The 21,206-nt window shown below is 47.5% G+C and overlaps 1 protein-coding gene across 1 annotated transcript in view; it reads right to left on the reverse strand.

Annotated features, from left to right (window-relative positions):
- Window positions 1-4,909: 4,909 nt before the first annotated feature.
- The window catches only part of EFNA2 (ephrin A2), a 566,627-nt gene continuing 550,330 nt past the window's right edge, over window positions 4,910-21,206 (reverse strand). The window contains exon 4 of the mRNA XM_069646808.1: window positions 4,910-17,485. Within this exon, the coding sequence (XP_069502909.1) occupies window positions 17,367-17,485 (119 nt within the window). The 3' untranslated portion in view covers window positions 4,910-17,366. The remainder of the gene's footprint in view (window positions 17,486-21,206) is intronic.

Consider the following 21,206-nt stretch of genomic DNA (forward strand, 5'->3'; position numbering starts at 1 on the left):
ATGCCACATTAGCTGTTGTTAGATGCAATGTAACATTAGCTTTTGTTAGCTATGCCATATTAACTGTTGTTAGATACAATGTCACATTCGTTGCTGTTAGATACAACGTCACATTAGCTGTGGTTGGATATGCCACATTAGCTGTTGTTAGATACGTCACGTTAGCTGTTGTTAGATATGCCACATTAGCTGTTTTAAGATGCAATGTCACATTAGCTGTTGTTAGATACAATGTTACATTAGCTGTTGTTAGATATGCCACATTAGCTGCTGTTAGATACGTCACATTAGCTGTTATTAGATAGAACGTCACATTAGCTGTTGTTAGATATGCCACATTAGCTGTTGTTAGATACAACGTCACATTAGCTGTTGTTAGATACATCACATTAGCTGTTGTTTGATATGCCACATTAGCTGTTGTTAGATACAACGGCACATTAGCTGTTGTTAAATATGCCACATTAGCTCTTGTCAGATACGTCACGTTAGCCGTTGGTAGATATGTTATGATGTAGGTTTCCCAATATGATGCTTGCTCTGTAGTATAGTTCACAGGTTTATTTCTTCATGACCACGTCATGGTAATCAGGTTACATCAAGAGACGTCTTGTGGAGAGCCCACTGGCTCCCACCACCCAGGCTACATCTTGATAAACTGCCTGGATCAGAACGCCAACCACACAGCATTCACTCAAACACAAAGAGTTCCACGCTAGCATTCCATACTGACATCACCACTCACTAGGACATACATACAGGGTCAGGACTCAGACATAAAAAGATATGCCACATTAGCTGTTGTTAGATACAGTGTCACATTATCTGTTGTTAAATATGCCACATTAGGTGTTGTTAGATATAACGTCACATTAGCTGTTGTTAGATATGCCACATTGACTGTTGTTTGATACAACGGCTCATTTTTTCCCCATCGAGATTTTAAGCCCTCAAAATGATATGTCTGCAGCAATGGTTTAGCAGATTCACTTAGATATTAACCCTCTGCCAATTGCTGTACTCTGGGAACTGCAGAAGCTGTGATGGTAAAGGAGACTGTTTGGATCTCACCAGCACAATGAAAATTAGACCCATCCGCCAGTTCATTTTGTTGACTAAAGTTGTTGAGGAAGCACTGATAGGACATTTGCAGGGTATTGTAGAAACTCATGAAATCCTAGACTTTTCCTACTCATGACTTCTGCTACCGATGCTCAGCGATCTACAGTAAAAGCAATTGACAATGTTGCCAGTCTCCGAATTCATTTAGCTCCGTCAGCGCCATTCAGTACTGTTGAGCTTGGATTCTGCCAACCAGACTTACCGGTAACCCTGTTTGTTGGTGGGTCGCCTTTCTCCTCAAGGGTCTTCAATCTTTCTTTGGTTGCCTTTTTGCTGGTTGCTGGTTTATTTTAGACTCTAGTTGGATGGGGGTTCCTCATTATGACTGTGTAGTTGCTTAATGTCTTGAAGCACTGTCAGATATTATTAGATCTCTTGCAATTTGCTATTGTGGGTAGTATGATGATATCCAGATCCTGTTATGACTGGATGATGTATTCATTCTTGTAGACCCCATTGCATAAAATCATTGCAGCTGCGAGCACCTGAATGTGCACCAACACCTACCAACTGAAAGGCCACATGTTTAATCTTTGGTAAAGGCTCCTATTGGTCGATTGAATAACCCTGGACCCTCACTATGATTGTTAACAATTATTCTGGTGGGGAAGCTTAGATATCTATGTGCTATTCTTCTCAGAATTGACACTGCGTCCCTCCAATCAGTGCCGCTGCCAGGCTGATCCGCCTTCCAGAGATTATCAAGTGGGGGTGCTGTCTTTTTTGTTGTCTCCTAACTGGAACATGTGGTCATTGTAACCCAACATGAAATATTTAATTCCTCTGTAATAGTGACGGTTATCAGACGTATGTGTTTCCTTAACACATGCAATAATGATTACAGTTAGACTAAAGACTACTGATTTTTATGGGTGCCTAATGAAGTTTTGAAGCTATGCTTTATTTCTGATTGGTCCAGTGTCTATCTGCTCCATCCCCCACGCTATTATATCTCCTGTTTAAGAGTTTACAGTGGCCTTTTCACAAAGAGGCTTCATCTGCTTTTCCATCTGAGCCACTACAGTTACATCCGTGTATCTTCCAGTGGGTGGAGAGTGCCAGAAGTTAATATCCCTCCATTTCACCTCGACCCTGAAACAGGAGGCAGGAAAGCCTGTCTGGGCTCTGGGAAACCTGCATCTTGTAAACAGGGGGTTGTGCGAACCCCCCCAACTGCAGAAAACGTATATAGGTCACGTTCTTAGCACTGCTTTCCCAGTACTAAGAACATGACATACACTTTCTTACCACATTTAACATCAATGTTGGTAGCATTGCACAAAAATACCCGCAGCACTTAAGGGGTTCTAACAAAATTGGAGCCTGTATTGCATTTGTTAACGTGTACCAATAGCTTTCTGCCTTCTATTTTTGCACTCCTTTTCACGTATTTTCTTCTACTGGCTACGTAAGGTCCATGAATATATGTCAAAACCACCAGGTCAAACAATTATCTATCACCCATAAAGTTTGCAATCAAAATTGAAAATTCCTGTACAGACACTAGAATAACATGGAGGCAGTGTATTCAGAGAAGGCCGTCAAATTCATGCTCAAAGTAAATTCAAATCGATGTATGGATCCTATACACTTACATTCTCCATGAAGACGGACTTTAGACAGTCATGACCAAAATGAGAGGAGTCGTGAATTTTGATCAGTCCTATTACTGTCCATGGTATGGAGCCAATCATTTTCTGGTGCACTTATTGATTTTATAAATGTAGTGCTCCATTTATGTGGGCATAATATCCCATCACAGATTTTGCAAACATCGTTACAAATCACTTTGTATAAACGAACATAATGAATTATGACAAATGGAGGAATGGTAGTCTAATGTACCTAAGATGTCGAGATGATGTATTTGGGGTTTGGGGTGCATTAAAACAAGATCCTAAGGGATTTCAGAATAAATGAATGCATTAAACAGATCTGTATAATCCAAGTCATACAATCCAGCCACATCAGTAAACCTATCAGACACAAAAGTAACTTTTGAAAATGAAAATGTTGTGTTCGTAAATCACCCGCTTAAAAAAGATCATTACGAAACAAGTGTGGATAGTCAGCGGAACAAAAAACCAAAAATAAATTCCTGGAGAAGAAGTATCCTGCAGAGGTTAGAGCTCAAATTGGAAAACACTAGTGTGTATCGTGACCTTTGGACCGATAAGTCAGGAAATCAAACAAATAACCTGGAAGAACTAACCAATAATTACTTTGACACTGATTTACCCAAATTATTTCGTAAGATTCCAACTTCTTCGCATGAATGAGCACAATATTTGTGGGATGATTTAGTAAAATATGAAAATAGGGGTCAACTATTGGATAAGGAATGTTGGTTTTTGTCTTGTAGGAAGGGCTCTTCCCGTGCCTTGAATGTTCCTTTTATAACTATGTGATCAGTGGCGATGCAGTCCTGCCCCCTTTCATCAGTGAATATAAATAACTAAAAAAGTTATGCAACATGTGTGACAGTTTTGCAATGTATCCAATCAAATGCCCCGATGAGTGTTATATGTGGGTGAAACTGTACGCACACGTGAAGGAAAGGACAACTGGACATAAAACTGACATTCAACCAAAAAATAAGATATTTTACGTGGAATGACATTTTAATCACGCAGACCACAAAGTGTCTCCCTCGCGATTCCAGGTGCTAGACATGTTAGCACAACGTCCACGAGGTGGAGATTTCATGAAAAGATTGAAATACTGTAAGTATTTTGGCTGCATCAATTGAGCACTCGTGCCCTCTTTGGCCTCGGGAAGGAAAATAACTATTCGGATTTTGTGACTAAACTATTCAAATGAAAACATCTTGTAAAAACAAGTTATTGATTGGAAAGATATTGTTTGTGTTGAATGCATCAGTCAGCAAAATTGAGTGTTTCCTCCATTACTGCCTGGTCGGGCACATGTAGGAAGTGAAGTTATATACTCCTTTAAAAAGCATGGTGACTTTGAGAAACACCAGGTGATAGAACATCAACATCCATGAGTGTTGAAAGGAGTTCACATGGAAAGGTTTATAAATATTTTGCTCTTAAATGAATTATAATAATGTCAGATATACATCTGAGTCAATGATTGGGCCTAATTACAACCTTGGTGCTAAGTGCACCAACTTTACCACCATGGTGTAAACTCCATTCCAAGGTGAGTGGGGCGGTAAATCCCCATTTCCCATTTTCCCTTCCCCATTACCATTTTTGCCCCATAGGGCATAATGGGAGTGGGGAAGGCGCTAATTACGCCGCCGTAAATTACAGCGGCGTAATTAGCCCCATGGCAGGTTAGCGCCATGGATTTTAACGCCTGCTAAAAGCAGGCGTTAAAATCAGAATCAGGCGTTAAGGGAGTTGTAATGAGGCCCAATGATTATTCATGACATAAATGTATTAATGTATTGCTTCAAATAAGTTTAACTGGCGATGGGCTTAATGCTCAAGACATGTCCTGCGACACTATATATATATATATATATATATGTAAATATATATATATATATATACATTCACACAGACATACATAAGGGTTATTGTAAAAACAACTAATCAAAACAGGACTACAAACATTATCAAAATGTGCATAGATAGGTGCCATTGATAAACCATTAATATCAAACAATTACATGTCTATCAACATTGGTGACTGTGATGGAATGACAATTAAGGCACTAGTTTATAAATGAAAAGGGGTGCAGTAAGTTGAAGAAAACACACACACGCCAACAGTCTGTCGAAGAAGAGGCAGGAGACTCATGAAACAGACACCGCACAACATTTATTGCCATTTTATTATAAAAAATACAGAATCCAAAGAGGGTTGTGACTGGACATCCTTTAGCGACAGGGCGGGAAAGAAAAGTGAGAATCTGAGGCTGGAGTCCGGCTGCATGTGGACCAACGTCTTATTGGTGCCAAGGACCCCGATTCAGGGGGGTAGCAGCCCTGGGCTCCCGAATCCAATTTTCCTGCTTAGAAAAAGAATGTGATCAGACAGTGGGGTTGGCACCCCAGGGAGGACTTCAAGGCCCTGTTCAACAGTGCGGCTGAGCTCTCAAACAGCCGAAGCTTGGCACATTCATTGCAGGGACCGTGGCATGAGCATCCATGTCAGAGATGTGTAGCTCGGGTCGGGATGTGTGGGTTTCCAGACCGTGTGAGACGCTGCAATGCACGCAGACACGGGCAGACTGATTACGGCCTACATATCCTGTCCCCTTCCAGAAATGTGGCTTTCAGAACCTCTCCCGTGCCAAAGATGTGTGTGTCACGATGTTGGCACTGCGTTCCCAGGACGAAGCACATGACGTACCCATCCGTCCCGCATTAATGTTAGAGGCGCTTAGCACTGCAGTAGCAAGCCTCTGGCAGCCAAGGAGGTAACTCATGCTTTTCTGGGAAAGCGCAGTCAAAAGAGCAGTATTCTAATCCCATGCCAAAGAGCAACATGCAGAGTGGCTGAGCAGGGGGACGAGCCAATGGCGGGTGGGCAGTGACCCGTCAAGGCATAAAGCCTCTTCTTTCCCCAGGGTACACAATACACAGGCACGTAGAAAGAGGGGAGACCGCACACATTCAGCACAGAAAAGCAATGAATAGGATTATCCTGCGGTTTCATTGGACCCCCACAACATTCTTGTGCTTAGAGAATTCTTTTTTTAAATAATTGATTCCCCCGCTAAAGGCAAATGGTTCTTTTATGCACAAAACGTGATTTATTGCAAGTTTTAGCTTCCTAGTCTAAAAAAACATACAACCCTCCATAAAACCCATTCTCCACAATACATGAACAATCACAGTTACCTGCTTGCTTTATTTACAGACATGTTGTGGTGAGCTGCCGGGCCAGCCTCTTGTGCCTGGGAAGGATCCTCTGCCAAAGCACCGGGCCTTATACCGGCTGAATGGCCCTGCACCTGTGTATGGACCGGCGCGCCACTCTAGCCAGGTAGTTTGCGTGGCCTTGTCTGGTGGAAGGTTGCAGCGCTGGCGTGTCCAGACTTTTGCCTGGGTTGGCCCAAGTGGGGCAATGACTTATACAGGGGTGGCATGAAGTACGCGCGTGCACACACACACACACATAGTGATCATAGTTCAGGATAATGGGGTGGCACCTGGGGGTGGGGGGGGGGTAATCATATTCCAGGGTTAGCACGTGCCACCCCAGGCCACTCCCTGGACACGCCCATAGGTTTCACACTGACACAGGAGTGGAAGGCCCTGCTCTGACACACTCGCCTCCTCGCCATTGGGATGCAGGAGGCCCTGTAGCAGAAGGGTCGACTCTTTAGCAAAGGAATGGCAAGTGGAGCAGAGAAGCAGGACTGGCAGTAGCAGAATTCGCCATAAAGCGGTGGGATTAGCCCTCTATCACAGCATTTCAAAGATCCAATACACACATTCATTTTTCACGCCAATTGAAACAAGTATGTTCACTCTTGACCCCCTCCCACTCCCTTTCACAACTTAAAAGAAGGTTGATTCGCCCCAAATCACCCACCACTCTCCATTCTGATTGGCAGAATGGGTATGCAGATAAGAAGGGCCGTTTCAGCCCAGAAGTTAGCATCGCTGGGGAAGACTCAGTCATCAGCCAATCAAATTCCGAACTGGCGCTAACTCCTCCCACCTCTGTCACGCCTTTCATTGGCCTGTGTCGAATGCATGTCATTTCCTTTCAGCTCAGTCTGTCTCTAATTTAAAGACAGCAGTGCAGGTCACCCTGGGAGAACTGGTTCCACAGAGATTGTTTTGGGGTCCACAGTGACCTCCCCCCCCCCAATTCCAAGCGAAGAAGCCAGGCTGCGCTTCGGGTGCATTCCGGGCGCACCCTACAGCACACCAGGTGCCCTAAGAGAGCACCTGCGTTTCAACTGGGATAAGCCCCCCCTTAAGGCAGTGGGAGACATCAAAGACTAACCCTCTATGTCTGTGAAGGGAACCGGTCTCTGGGGGCAGAGAGGTCCCTATTAGGAAAGCTGACAAATAGAGAGTTCCTACTTTTTGAATGTCAAGTGACAGAAGATGTTCTTACAATGGGACCAACATTAGGTGTACACTGTCTATTTGTGACCAGCTCCAGGGGCACAAGGCGCAGCAAACCATATACTGTACATGCACCCACACCTGGCGTATATGTGACCAGCAGTAGGTATATACTGTGAAGGTTCCTCTGCCTGAGCCATATGTGACCAGTTCCAGGGGTAAACTGCGCAGCGACCCACACCTGGCCGGTGTATGGCACTGGTAGGCATATACTGTGCACGTGACTGCACCTGGCACATATGTGGCTAGCATTAGATATATACTGCGCCTGGCCCTCTGCCTGAGCCATATGTGACCCGTTCTAGGGGTAAACTGCGCAGCGACCCACACCTGGCCGGTGTATGGCACTGGTAGGCATATACTGTGCACGTGACTGCACCTGGCACATATGTGGCCAGCATTAGATATATACTGCGCCTGGCCCTCTGCCTGAGCATATGTGACCATTTCCACGGGTAAACTGCGCAGCGACCCACACCTGGCCGGTGTATGGCACTGGTAGGCATATACTGTGCACGTGACTGCACCTGGCACATATGTGGCCAGCATTAGATATATACTGCGCCTGGCCTTCTGCCTGAGCCATATGTGACCCGTTCCAGGGGTAAACTGCGCAGCGACCCACACCTGGCCGGTGTATGGCACTGGTAGGCATATACTGTGCATGTGACTGCACCTGGCACATATGTGGCCAGCATTAGATATATACTGCGCCTGGCTCTCTGCCTGAGCCATATGTGACCCGTTCCAGGGGTAAACTGCGCAGCGACCCACACCTGGCCGGTGTATGGCACTGGTAGGCATATACTGTGCACGTGACTGCACCTGGCACATATGTGGCCAGCATTAGATATATACTGCGCCTGGCCTTCTGCCTGAGCCATATGTGACCCGTTCCAGGGGTAAACTGCGCAGCGACCCACACCTGGCCGGTGTATGGCACTGGAAGGCATATACTGTGCATGTGACTGCACCTGGCACATATGTGGCCAGCATTAGATATATACTGCGCCTGGCCCTCTGCCTGAGCCATATCTGACCCGTTCCAGGGGTAAACTGCGCAGCAACCTGTTACCTGCACTGTTCCCATTTGCTGGGCACATACTGTGAATGCGCCTGCACATGGCATATACATGCTGAGCACTAGGCATATACTGGGTGTGGGTGCGGTCCTAGACCTGGCATATGTGATCAGAACTAGCCACACACTGTGCCTGGTCCTACACCAGGACACAGCGTCACGAAGGCCCCAGTTTCCGGATTACCGAGAAGCTAAGGGGGAAACTAGGGGCCCTGAGAGAAAACATGTGCAGGTTGATTATCACACACAGGATGGCGCGTGTGATGCCCTGGCAAACACGCATTGTACGCAATACGCATTGTAGGCATTGCACAGAACACGGAGCTGCTAAGCTTGGCCAGGCCAGCAACAGCGAAACCAATAACCCTGACCACTGGTACCAGACTTGGGCTGGGCAGGGGAAATGACAGTCCGCAATGGCTAGCGCGGGGCACATGTGTGGGCCGGTGTGGGGGCGGGGCCAGCTTGGTAAGTTAGTACACTACCATGCAATTGGTTCTTTTGAACAATCGCAAGGACCCAGGGGGCATTACTATGCGTTAATTACCAAAAATTTTAGCAAAGGTTTGTCACTAGGTACAAAGAAAGGAAATGGGATTTGCGAATGTTGTTCCCTGGACTATTATTATTTTATTGTAACCGAATCCCCAGTCGTTAATCGGCGTGTCCATTTTCATTCTGTACTGCATTAAGCAAATATGCTAGAAACAGAAAATGTGGATGGAGAGGGAATTGTTTTTCCTTTTGATGGTTGTAGAAAGTTTGCATTTTTGGTGTATTTTTAATGGACCAGTTGAGCGCTACATTGTGCTCCGTTGTTGCCGTGTACCCCTGCTCTACTGGGAAGATGGCGTAGTGATAGTTCAGGTCGGTCCCTATACAATGTCCTTCAACCTCTGGGGGCTGAGAGGAGTGTGCCAATTTGGGCTCCCCTGCGGCTTTCCTCCAGGCTCTGTCAGATCGCTTGCTTATCCAATTTGTTGGCTGACAGAGGCCACTAGCAGTCAGAGGGGAGGGGCGGGCGCACTGTGCCTAGAATAGTCACAGAACCAGGGCCTTAAGAACTGGTACAGTGTCTACCAGGTACCGGGTCACTAGATTTTCAAAATAAAAAACCGGCACGGCCAACGACATAAACGTAGGACTAAAGTTAGGCAGTCGCTGCTCTGACTACACTTCAATAGGCAGAAAGGGGGAAGGGGTTCCTGTCATTCTCCTGGATTGCAGCCACGCACATTTGGCTGTGACTGCAAAGCACCAGAGCATGTTTTCAAAGCAGTCTCTGTTCAGTGCTGGAAATGGAATACATTTATTGGGGGAACCCTCTCATCCTTGGAGGGGTGGGTCCTATGCCAGGCCACGCAATCTCTGCATAGAACCCAATCCTGGCGATTTGCATAAAAGCAAAGAGCATTATGGGAACATAAGTGTCTCCAGAATTTTAAATTTGAAACGTGTCTTATTGTGATTCAGTAAGAAACCCTAATGAGAGAATAATGGAAGTTGGGATCTGCAGTTTTAATTGGTCTCACTACCAACCCTAAGAAAAAAAAAAGTTTCAACATTGCAAGTCATATATACCAGTCTGGACAGCTACAACAAGTATATGAGGCTTTGGCTGTTTCTGTATTCAGTTGCTTATGCCAAATCTACTGAAAGTGTCTGTTTGTGAAATGTGAGTTGCTCCTGCATGTGATGACTCAGCTTCAGGGAAGATTTCACTGGGAGTATCCTGTTCTTAAGCAGAGGTGTCACACACTCACACAAGCAGCCCACTCTTCGTTCAGCAGAAGACTCAGCAGTCGCCTGAAGCCTGCTCATTAAAGTGGGAGTATTGTGGGCAAGCCTATGGGTCTAGGGACAGGTGTGCAAAACATGTGTTCCAGCCCGTTCCCCGCGCTGTCTGTGGTGCAATAAGCACATGCATGTGACTGCTAACTGCCAGGCTCTTTTTTAAAGCCAAGGGTGACAGTGATCCAACTTAAGTGGTAGTTGAAAATTGCAAACAACTACATTTATTGGGTTTAGAAGTATTATGTCGAGTTGTGTTGTTGGGAAAGAGCATAGCGCTTCGATTCTGAAATTCTGGGACAGGGGTTTTCAATGAGAAAACCTCTGGGTAGGGGGACAGAGGTCTCATCCCAGGACAGTCCCAGCAAAAGTGGGACGGCAGCATAGAAGCGGTAGAGGAAGGAGTTAGGGCGAGTGCTGCTTTAGAGTGATGGACGCCTCAGGCAGGACATGCACGAGATGAGCACCAGCAGGCAGGTGGCAGGCCGCAGGCTTCTGACCAGCCCACCTTTCCTGAGTTACGCAAGTGTGGGAAACAAGTCCTATACTTGCATGAGCCCAGCCACACACCTGCTTGCCTGACACCGACTTTTAAAAAGTTGAGCGCAGCAGACTGACCCTTTTCAGTGGTACGGCAAACCACCGGGATCCCCCTTGCCAGGAGAACAAAAATCTTTATGCGGCCTTCCTAGATCCTACCAAGGCCTTTGTTTCTGTAAATCGTAACTTGTTGTGGGCAACACTCAGATGAATTGGCGCCCCTTTAGGACTCCTGCAACTAATAACCCTCCTCTATGAGAATGCATCAGTCAGGGTGAGGATCCCCTTTAGCCCCATTAATGTTTTCGTCATTTCTCAGTGACTTCGGCCCCCATAAAGTGTACCAAGGTCTGATCCCTCTGCCCCTTAATGGCGTGCAATTTAGCGCCTTACCATGTGCCCATGCCACAGTGCTTATGCATCTAACACAAAAGGGCTTCAGAGGATTTAAGAGAAGGCCAATGAATACTTTCTGGAGCATGGCCTTAAATTGAATACTCTAAAAACCAAGGTAAAAAGGAATCATCATTTCCTTGAGCCTTGGATTATTAACTGATAGAGGTGGTGGGGGAATATACATAACTGGGTTTGATATTTTCAGGACGGGGAGGACAGAGAAGCCATATAAATAAGATAGTCAGAGAAGCGACGGTGGTTCTGAGAGGCCCTTTACGTTTTTATCGCAGCTTTGGTGGTAAACGCCTGGATAAGTGTCTCCAGGTCCTTGGGTCAGAGATAAACACGGCTATCCCCTATGGTGCCGCGATCCGAGGGGCAGCGCAATGTAGAGGTGTGGACCATTGCTGAATTCCAGTCTATGAAGGATTACTGGCCTCTCCCGTAGAGCCCCGAGGATGCATTGAGTCAAGAGTTGGGGATTGCCAGTATATCATTGCAAGCCCAGCGGAGGTTCTTAGAATTCTGATTATTCAATTAGGCACCTCTGTGAACCCAAATAGCAGGCTTGCCTTGAGAAAGTCTGTGCAAAACATCAGTTAGGATCCGAGGCTCTGGCATAATTGCCGATTCGGCTTTTGGAAAAGACGGGGTTGGAAGAAATAACGTTGAAGGAAGATTTAACACGTAGACAGCACAGCATTCTTCTAAAGGAAAGATCTGCAGAGCTGGAGCTAGAGCTAAAGGTGTTGCCACTTAGAATGAGGGCACCATGGCTTGGCTTGGACGCGTTCTGCCCATGTGGCCTCGGGCGCGGTGAAGACCTAGCGCACTTCCGGCTGGACTGCAGATTTGTAAACAACATGAGGAAGCCGTGGACGAGGCTCCATCTAATCAAGAACCATATGTTAGCACGAAGGGATAGTCTGGCTTTTGTTATGCACTGTGATGACGCAAGGGTATTATATGATACAGCTCATTCTATCAAGGAGGCCCTGGGTGTGGTCAATAGACCTAGGGCACAGGCATTCTGAAGTGTTAATAATGTATTTTTCATTTTTTGAACTAATATGATTTTAGGATGTAATATTGAATACCAGGGTACGTTCTTATTGTTGTAACTGCATTTGTTTGTGTGTTTCAATGAATTGTGTATCTGAATAAAAATGATTACTACTTAGACATACAGCGAGCTTCCTCAAAAGCAGTAGTGCCCGGTTGAGCTGATGGCCAGCTGGCTGACCTAAGGCAACATCAAGCATAATACAGTTGACAAACTCTGGAGAGTCAAGATGGAGTAGGACCATGTAAGCGCGTGTGTGCAAAGCATAGTCTTAAATTGGGTGCCCCACTTGATCAGAAGCCAGGAGAAGGTCTTCGGACTTGGTGTGATGTGATGTGCACATCTCAACCCAACATAAGTCGAGCACCACAGTTCTGGAATTTTCGTGGCTCAGTGACAATCTTAGAGGGTAGTCCTATGCCGATTACATTACAAGCCTCTAAGCAGGATATGGCAAAGGGATATATCAGGGGGATTTGGTGGGATGATTGTATTAGAGGTTGGAGTCTGCATATAAGGTGCAGAAGGTGGAACCCGTCTTTTGGCTACTGTTGACTTGTGGAATAAACAAGATACATCAAGGTCGCATGCCTTCTGTACCGCAGGGGAGCAGGGGATTTGGAGTGAGTCCGGAAGGGGTCTGCATCCTTTGGCTCTGCAGATGGTTTGTGCTGCAACTCCCACCCACCCATGCCAGCATAATCGTTGGTGAGAGTTCATGGGATCTGCAGTCCAAAACATCTGGAGAAACACAGGTTACAAACCCTTGGGCAGACAGGAGAGGCATGGTAGCCAAAGGGCCCATGAGTTGGATATCATTCTTCGATTTATTCAGGCAGAATCTGTTATTATCCCCCCCACTCCTAGCTATGAATCATACAAGTTGTTATTTAGTATTGGTTGCCAAATACTTTCTGCAAATTAACATGCATTATTGACATACAAGTGGAAGCCGATGCTACATGATTTGCGGCAGTGGGGCTATATAGGCGTTGGTGAGGATTGGCAAGCGGGCGGATCCCTGGTGCACTCCACATGCAATGCTGGGACATGGCCCTTTAAAAATGGTTTTGACTCAATACACTGAATTTGAGGCATATGGGTTTTGGGAAATTGGACCATTTATGTCCAGCTGAAAAAAACGAAGGCGACTATACAGTGCAATCAAAATGAAAACAGTAAGCGGTTGTAAGATGCTACGGGAATGTTCTCCATGCCACTTATGTAAACGTCCAAACACCCATCACATGCAGGAAAATGAATCCGGTAGAAGTCAGGACTCCTGGGACCGCAGAAGACTGGTGGAAGTCTGGTCTCCTGGGACAGCAGGAGAATGGCAGAAGGTTGATCTCCTAGGAATGCGGGAGCCTGGCGGAAGGCGCATCTCCTGGGACAACAGGAGACTGGTAGAAGTTGCATCTCCTGGGACTGCAGGAGACTGGTGAAAGTCTGGTCTCCTGGGAGAGCAGGAGATTGGCAGACATCTGATCATCAGGTACCACAGGAGACTTGTGGAAGTTGCGTCTCCTGGGACAGGAGGAGACTGGTAGATATATGGTCTCCTGCGACTGTAGAAGACTGGTGGAAGTCTGGTCCCCTGGGACAGCAGAAGACTTGTGGAACATGCATTTCCTGGACCAGCAGGAGACCGGTAGAAGTCTGGTCTCCTGGGACAGCAGGGCAATGGTAGAAGTCGCGTGTCCAGGGACAGCAGGAGACTGTCAGACATCTGATCTCCTGGGCCCGCAGGAGAGTTGTGGAAGCTGCGTCTCCTGGGACGGCAGGTGACTGGTAGAAGTTGCGTGTACTGTGACAGCAGGAGACTGGCAGACATTTAGTATCCTAGGACCACAGGAGACTGGTGGAGGTCGCATCTCCTCGGACAGTTGGAGACTGGTAGGAGTTGTGCCTCCTGGTACTGGAGGAGACTGGTAGATGTCTGGTTTCCTGGGACCACAGGAGACTGGTGGAAGTCTGGTCTCCTGGGAGAGCAGGAGATTGGCAGACGTCTGATCGCCATGCCCTGCCAGAGATTTGTGGAAGTTGCGTCTCCTGGGACAGCAGGGGACCAGTAGAAGTCTGGTCTCCTGGGACAGCAGGAGACTGTTAGAAGTCATGTGTCCTGGGACAGCAAGAGACTGGCAGATGTCTGATCTCCTGGGACTACAGGAGACTTGTGGAAGTTGCGTCTGGTACAGCAGGTGACTGGTAGAAGTCTGGTGTCCTGGGACAGCAGGAGACTGGCAGACGTCTAGTACTGTTACATGCAAGGACCACCCCACCAAGCTGCCCAGTCTTCCTTCAGGAACCACCTTGGAATGGAACAGTGCAACTCTGAACAGGCCCATAATGCCCCTCTTCCCCGGAGGCTGGTGTTCATCACACTGCGGTGATAGCCCCATGCATAAAGACATCCATCTTGCTACGCAGCCAGTCTTGTCCCTCACACTCAGGTGGGGAACCCCCTTGTCCACCATCTGTAAATGAGCCCGTATTTCACACCTTGGAAGCCTTCAATGGGGGCTCGAGATGTCCATGCTGTACAGATCACGACTGTCAGTGGTTTACCACACGATGAACTTGGTGTCAGCCATTGGCATTGCTACTGAAAAGTGGTCAAAACCCAGACACAGACCCTGTCCCCATAGTTTCATACTATTGCCAGGGATGGTACGCACTCATTGAAATCCTGCTAGAGTTGGGAGGTGGCGGTGCATGCTAACATGTTTCATTTTCTCACTGTCAGCCATTGGCCATCAGCTAACGGATACACCCTACCCTTAAAGCGATACCAAAATAAAACAATTACCAGGGTGGTGCAGCGGCTGGTTGGGGGGAAAATTAAAAGAATGGGGCTGTGGCGTGAAGCGCAGTGTATGAAGTGGAGGTCAGGCCCCCTCCAAACCTTCTCCCACATTCTGGAAACCCACTCTCAGGTTCCAGGTTTCAGAGCTTCACACACTCTGCTTATTGCTCTTTAGTCACTAAGAAAGGCCATCGGCGGTCAGGGAACAGGACTGGAAACATTTTCGACCAAGGAGCAAAACACCATTACACTTACAGGTACAGGGGACATGCTGCCCACACACGCAAGACAATGATACACCAAGGTAACGCGAGAAGGAAAACCAAATACCTAAAGAAAACCAGCAGGGTTAGCCTCGCATGCAGACCCTTTCCTCATCCTGCTCCCTGCTTGCAGGCGTATTTTGCATGTGTCCCACATCGCAGATATCTAGAAGGCAACTCCGACATCAAGCGACAAAGAAGGGGCGCTGGGGGGGGGGTTTCTAGAACAGGAAGAAAGACTGGGAGTCACAAGACCTTCACTGGCAGAGACAAGCTGGAGACTAGAGTCTTCTCAGGAGGGTGCAGAAAAGAGTCTAGCTGTCGAAATATGAAGATATCCAAGATGGTGGCCAGAGCCCTGCTAAGTGGAGATCCTCGTCCTCTTTCTTTGAATAGTGCATGCCTGTGGACCACCTATAGACACACCAAAATGGGGCTCTGCAAAGCTGAGGAGACAGGACTAGCCCGCTCAAGACACTGCACACTGCATGTGTCCAGAGCAGAAGGATTGCTCGGTCCTGCTCTTTGATCCGCTCTCCATTTACAACCCCAAAAAAGCACAACCCTTTCTCCTTGCGAATTGCTTCCACAGGACCACTTTTTCCGACTGGCTAGGGGGAGGCTGGTGAAGGTTTTTTCCCTCACTGGCCGGCCATGCCAGCACCCCAGTGGTGCCTGTCTCCGCTCCCCTGAACCTTTGGACTGCAACACACCCAGTCGCGAAGTCTGGGAGTCGAGTACCCATCATGCTCCCTGAAGTGAACCCCATGCTCAGAAGGACATGCTGTAATGCTGTAGCAGGACTTGGAGCTGGGGGCGGCGCTTGTGTGACCATCTAGGATTTAGAAAGGAAGTACAGTGGGAGGGGGGGTTGTGAGGTTGATTGCATGTGTGAGATAGCTGCAGGCTTTTCCTGTCAGGGATCCCTGCTGAGCCACCATTGAGGACCAGCTAATGCCCCAATAGCATGCAGAGATCGACTTTTCTCCCGCCCACAATGAGCCATTTATTTAAAGTCCAGGCCTACCCAGGGTTCAGGCCAAGCACCGTGTTAAGAGTTGGAGTATGAGGAGCCGTGAGGTGGGAGCGGCCTTTATACATCTCCCATTACTTCCACCACCTCTTGACATGCTGGTGGCCAGTGGGGAGTGGAGCAGGCAGGACAAGTAGGGGTTGTTTTTCTAGATGCACCCGGGCGAACACCAGAAAAAAGTATCACTCGTTCAGGAAGAAAGGTGAAGAGCATAGAGGCAAGGAAGAGCCGACTGTTTGGTCTCCTACGAAGGAGGAGCCAAATAGAATAGATTTCACATTCGGCCTAGTAATGTTGAACGTATTCAAGCGGGAGACAGGACATGTTTGGGAATGGGAGAGTAGAGGTTACTCCTTCCATCCAGAGGGTGATAAGGGAGACCCAGCAGGCAACAGCAGCCCCAACTGGCCACAGCTGACAGGAGACACCAGAGAAATGGCAAGGCCCCCTAACTGGTATTGGCCAAGTGAACATTTCTCAAAAACCATCTCCTGTCCATGCCAACCTGGGCTGAGTATAACAATAGCCAATGGCCCCGCCCACCCCCTCATGCCATGTAAGGATCACAGGGAGTCCCAAATACAAGCATCCTAACCTCTAACAGACCAAGGTACCAGACCACCACCCTTGACCAAGAGTGGGGATGAGCCCCAATATCCTTCCAACCTCACCCCAGTCCAAAGTGATCATAGAACAGACAGCTGATTGCCAAGATCATCGTATTCTTCATGTGTCTGGTGTCATTTAACTTAAAAATGTTGTTTAAAGCTACACTCCTTCGAGGAGCATCGATCCCCATATCAGAAGACGATTGCCGATGGTGTACTTTGTGAGTGTTCAGGCTCTGCAGAGACAGATGGGCTCTAGGCAAGGAACATGGCTCAATGTCAGCAGCACCCTCAAGGACTCTCCCACTTGCACCCTCAACGACTCTCCCACTTGCACCCTCAACGACTCCCCACTTGCGAACTCTAATACTTCAGATTGAGAATGTACGAATCATGATGGATCAGACAGTAAATGGAGCTGATTCCAGATGATTGTTGATGAGTGATTCCAATTCCTCCTGAGACCTTCCAATTCCCACTGAGTTCTGTCAAATCCCACGTTTCGCTTGATCTTGGTGAGCCCTAGTGAGTCCTGCCGAGCCCTGCGAGAAGAGCCTTGGTTTCTCTGAGCTTTGCCGCTGAAGTTGCTGCTGCCCTCCATGCGCTAGGATGTCAGCAGAGTCCAGAGCAGGGTGAGCGCCAGGACCAGTTGGGAGACCTGCAGGCAGCGGGTGCAGTTATTGCTGGTGAAAATGGGCTCCGGCGACTCGAAGAGCGACTCGTCTGTGAACGAAAGAGACAAGGTTAGGTTTAGACTCCAACCACTTTTCCATCAGCGTCTAGAGCAGAGACTCCCAGGTGTGTCCAATCGCGGAGCAAGAGGGCGGGACTTCATAATATTCATGCTGGGGTAGTGTCAGGGAATGTGGGGACCAGTGGTGGGGTAGTAGCAGTGGGCTGGGTACTGTCAGGGTTGGGGTGTTATCAGAGGTGAGTGATAGCATAGTGGCAGGTGGTGCAGTATCAGGCATGGGGTGTTATCAGAGGATGCATAGTGTGAGAAGTCTTATATGGGCAGAGGTGAGGTAGTATCAGAGATAGTGTAGTGCCAGGGGCTGGGTAATACCAGAGATGTTGTAGTGATGGGGGTGTGGAGTCTCAGGTGGGATACATTGGAGGTTGAGTAGTGTGTGAGGGGGGATAGTATCAGAGGAGGGTTAATACCTAGGAGTAGGTTAGTATCAGGAGTGAATAGTATTCAGGGAGCTGGAAGATTAAGGGTTATGTAGAGTCAGGTGCGTGCTTATATCAGAGGTGCTATAGTGTTAGGAGCAGCGTAATATCAGACTGTATGTCGAAAAGTATGAATTACTCATCGTAACGACCCTTGCACTGGTGGTCCTATAGAAATCAAATACATACAAATGCAAATAGTCCACCACGCCATCCCATTCTCATGGACTCCGAGGATATATGATATGATATTTTATTTATAGCGCGCCTAAACACAAGTGTTTCAAGGATATCTGTGCCCTTGGTCCAGAGAATGGAGCTTGCCTTGCAAAGCATAAAAAGCAACGTAAGCCTGTGATCAAGTGTGACCATACTAGCATGCAGGCTCCGCCCCCCTTTATACACACACACCAGCTTCAGTCTGACCCTCTCCATGATATGATATGATATGATATTTTATTTATATCGCGCCCATACACAAGTGTTTCCTGAATGCCACCACCCAAATGAAAGATTGGGGAGAGAGTGGACAGGGCATTTGCAATATGAGGGCATGCCTCCCAGTACACGAGTCACTGCATGGAGTAACATGCGTATTGATAGGTCCTGTCCGCTTCCTCCAGACTCCAATGATAGATCATGAAGCAAGCAGATGTCATTTTAGGGAGGATGGCATCGGCATCAAGTAGCCTAGCCAAAAATGGTCTCAGGCAATTCTTGAGCCAAAGGTGTATGCTCTAGAATGTTTATTCAGTGAGTAGTGCTTACAGAAAGCAGGTGGCATAGCCCAAGCAGCCCCTCTGTAGATGGCATCTAGCGGCATACGTCCTTGGACAACCACTGACATTGCCCCTGTCATTGCTGCAAACACACTGATCCCTTCGGGAGGAGGTGCCTTCTCGATGTTGCTTGCCTCAAGAATGCAGCAGACTATGCAACGTCAACCCCTTACCCTCGGGTCTGGCGCGCAATACAAATGAATAAACAAACGTGCAGCAGGGGCCCAGAAAAGAGCACCAAAAGTCACAAAAAGATGATGCACGGCTTTTCCAACGGAAAGGACCTTTCTTGATTCAGGTAAAAATCAGAATTCAAATTCAGCAGAAAGGTGGGAGGGGTCTCCAGAACTGCTTTGGCCTTATGAAAGGCCACGTATCTCAAGCGCCTCAGCCAACAAGGCTTGGAGCTTGTTACCGTAGATTTCACCAAACACCTTTTTACTTAATGAGGTTTCACTGAATTTATTTAACCGAAAATGGTAGGTAAAGTGGTATACGTATAGTGCATATTAGATGGGGCGTGGGGTAAGGGTATAAGTTAAGGTAGGGAGGGGTGAGGGGACTGCAGGGGGTCTCCGCTGCATTATAAAAAAGTAGAAAAAGTAAAAAGTTAATTTAATTTTCCAGTGCAATGGATTTGGTGAAATCTCTATTAGGTAAAATATTTTCGAAGAAATCACATGCTATCCTTGGAGCTCACTCACCCGCCTTGCTGAGGTGTTGGCAAATAGAAACAATGCACTCCAAGAGAATACCTTCATTCCTCGCACACATAGCTTTAGGCTGAAATGGTGTGTGTGCAACAGACACACCCACAATTGTCAGGTTCCAAGAAGTGTGAGGCTTTGTCATCGGAGAGAACAGCATAAGTCCAACCTCAGAGTGACGCACGATCAACAAATTCTGCATTGACAATATTGCCATCACAAATTTCTGTCCCCACCGATGGCAGCAAGATAGGACCTATAGGACTCAACCTGGATACCTTGCAATGCAAGTGAGACATAGAACAGACAGAGCCTGGTCTAAGGAGCATGCGGGTGGATTTCAGCGCTGCCACAACATCCAGTGGCAGAATCCGAGCCATGTGCGCCTGTACTATAGACTGTTCACTGGCTTCCTGGCCGCTTGCAAGACCTGGCACTGTAGTCCGACAATTCCAGGTGTACAAAATTCTTTGCGCACCTGGATGCAAAGCTCACAATTCGGAGTAAGGGGTCCAAAAGAGGTCCCTGCTGTGGCAATAGCAGGTATGGGCTCTGAAGAAGCAGGAAGCTCAGATGACAGATGTACAAGGTCTGAGTACCGATGCTTATTTGGTCAGTTGGATTCGGCTAGTAGTAGGCCATAGCTTGTGCTTGGCTGAGGTTTGTGTATTACTTTGTGAATGAGTGGAAGTGAAGGAAACACTTAAGCACACCTTCCCAATGAGCTCAAGAGAAAGGCATCTCCGAGAACGATAAATCCTTTGACCATCCATTACACGTAGAGACTTCCCTTTGATTTCTGCTCTGTCGTAAATAGTTCCCTGGTGGATAACCCCATCTCTTGAAAATATTTTCTACTACTTCTATATTTTCTGTTACCCTGCATCTCAGGGAGTCCGCTCTGCAACTGGTCGCACACACCGGCTGCGTTGTGAGAGTATCATGCTGTGTGTGATCATCCACTACCACAACTCCAGTGTGTGTCCCCCCTTTCTATGTCACATTGCTTAATGCAGTCCTAATGGCATTCTAGATCATGATGAAGGCATGAAAGGAACCTCTTCAGGGTCATGAAGATCTCCTCGAGCTCACGCACATTGCTGTGGGATGACGTGTCTTGAGGGGACCAACGATGGTAGACCTGGAATTCTTGGGCTCAGGAGACACGAAGAGAACCCATCCAATCATGAGGAATTCATCCATCCGCCTGTGAGGATCCTCCAGCCCATTCCTGGTTATTGCATCTTGCGGCAATTGTAGACCATTAGTTTGGTGCCAGTTGAAACTGTGTCAAGCTAGGCTTGCAAGACCACCAATTCCCAGGCTGACATGTGACCTCATGCCCTTTGAAGCAATAGAGGTGAAGTGGAAGACCTTCCTCCAAAGTGGATGAAGACCATCTGGACTGTCGCAGGCACTAAGCTGGGAAGGCAAGGCTCTGACACTTGCTGTAACCAACACCACACAGATAGAGAGGTTTTGCCACGCAGTGTGGTCTTCAGTGAATTTATTGAGAGGCCCAATAGGAGAATGAAGACCAGAAGAGATTGCAGTGGGGCAGCCGCCTGCTCCTACTCCGAGGCTTGGATCGACCAGGTGAAGGTAGATGTGAATCACCTTCCAATGAAGATAAGAGGCCACCACCAGCACCTTGGGGATGACCAGCAGAAGCGTATCAAAGCCCAAAGAGAAGCATTTTGTACTGGAAATGTTTCTCCCCAGCCCTGTACCTGAGGGAGGATCGATGGACGGTAAGGTTGGGCTATGCAGACAGGCATCTTTTAG

Source organism: Ambystoma mexicanum, chromosome 1p, assembly GCF_040938575.1.
Source record: "Ambystoma mexicanum isolate Mex_15411 chromosome 1p, UKY_AmexF1_1, whole genome shotgun sequence".
In the NCBI taxonomy this organism is placed as follows: domain Eukaryota; kingdom Metazoa; phylum Chordata; class Amphibia; order Caudata; family Ambystomatidae; genus Ambystoma; species Ambystoma mexicanum.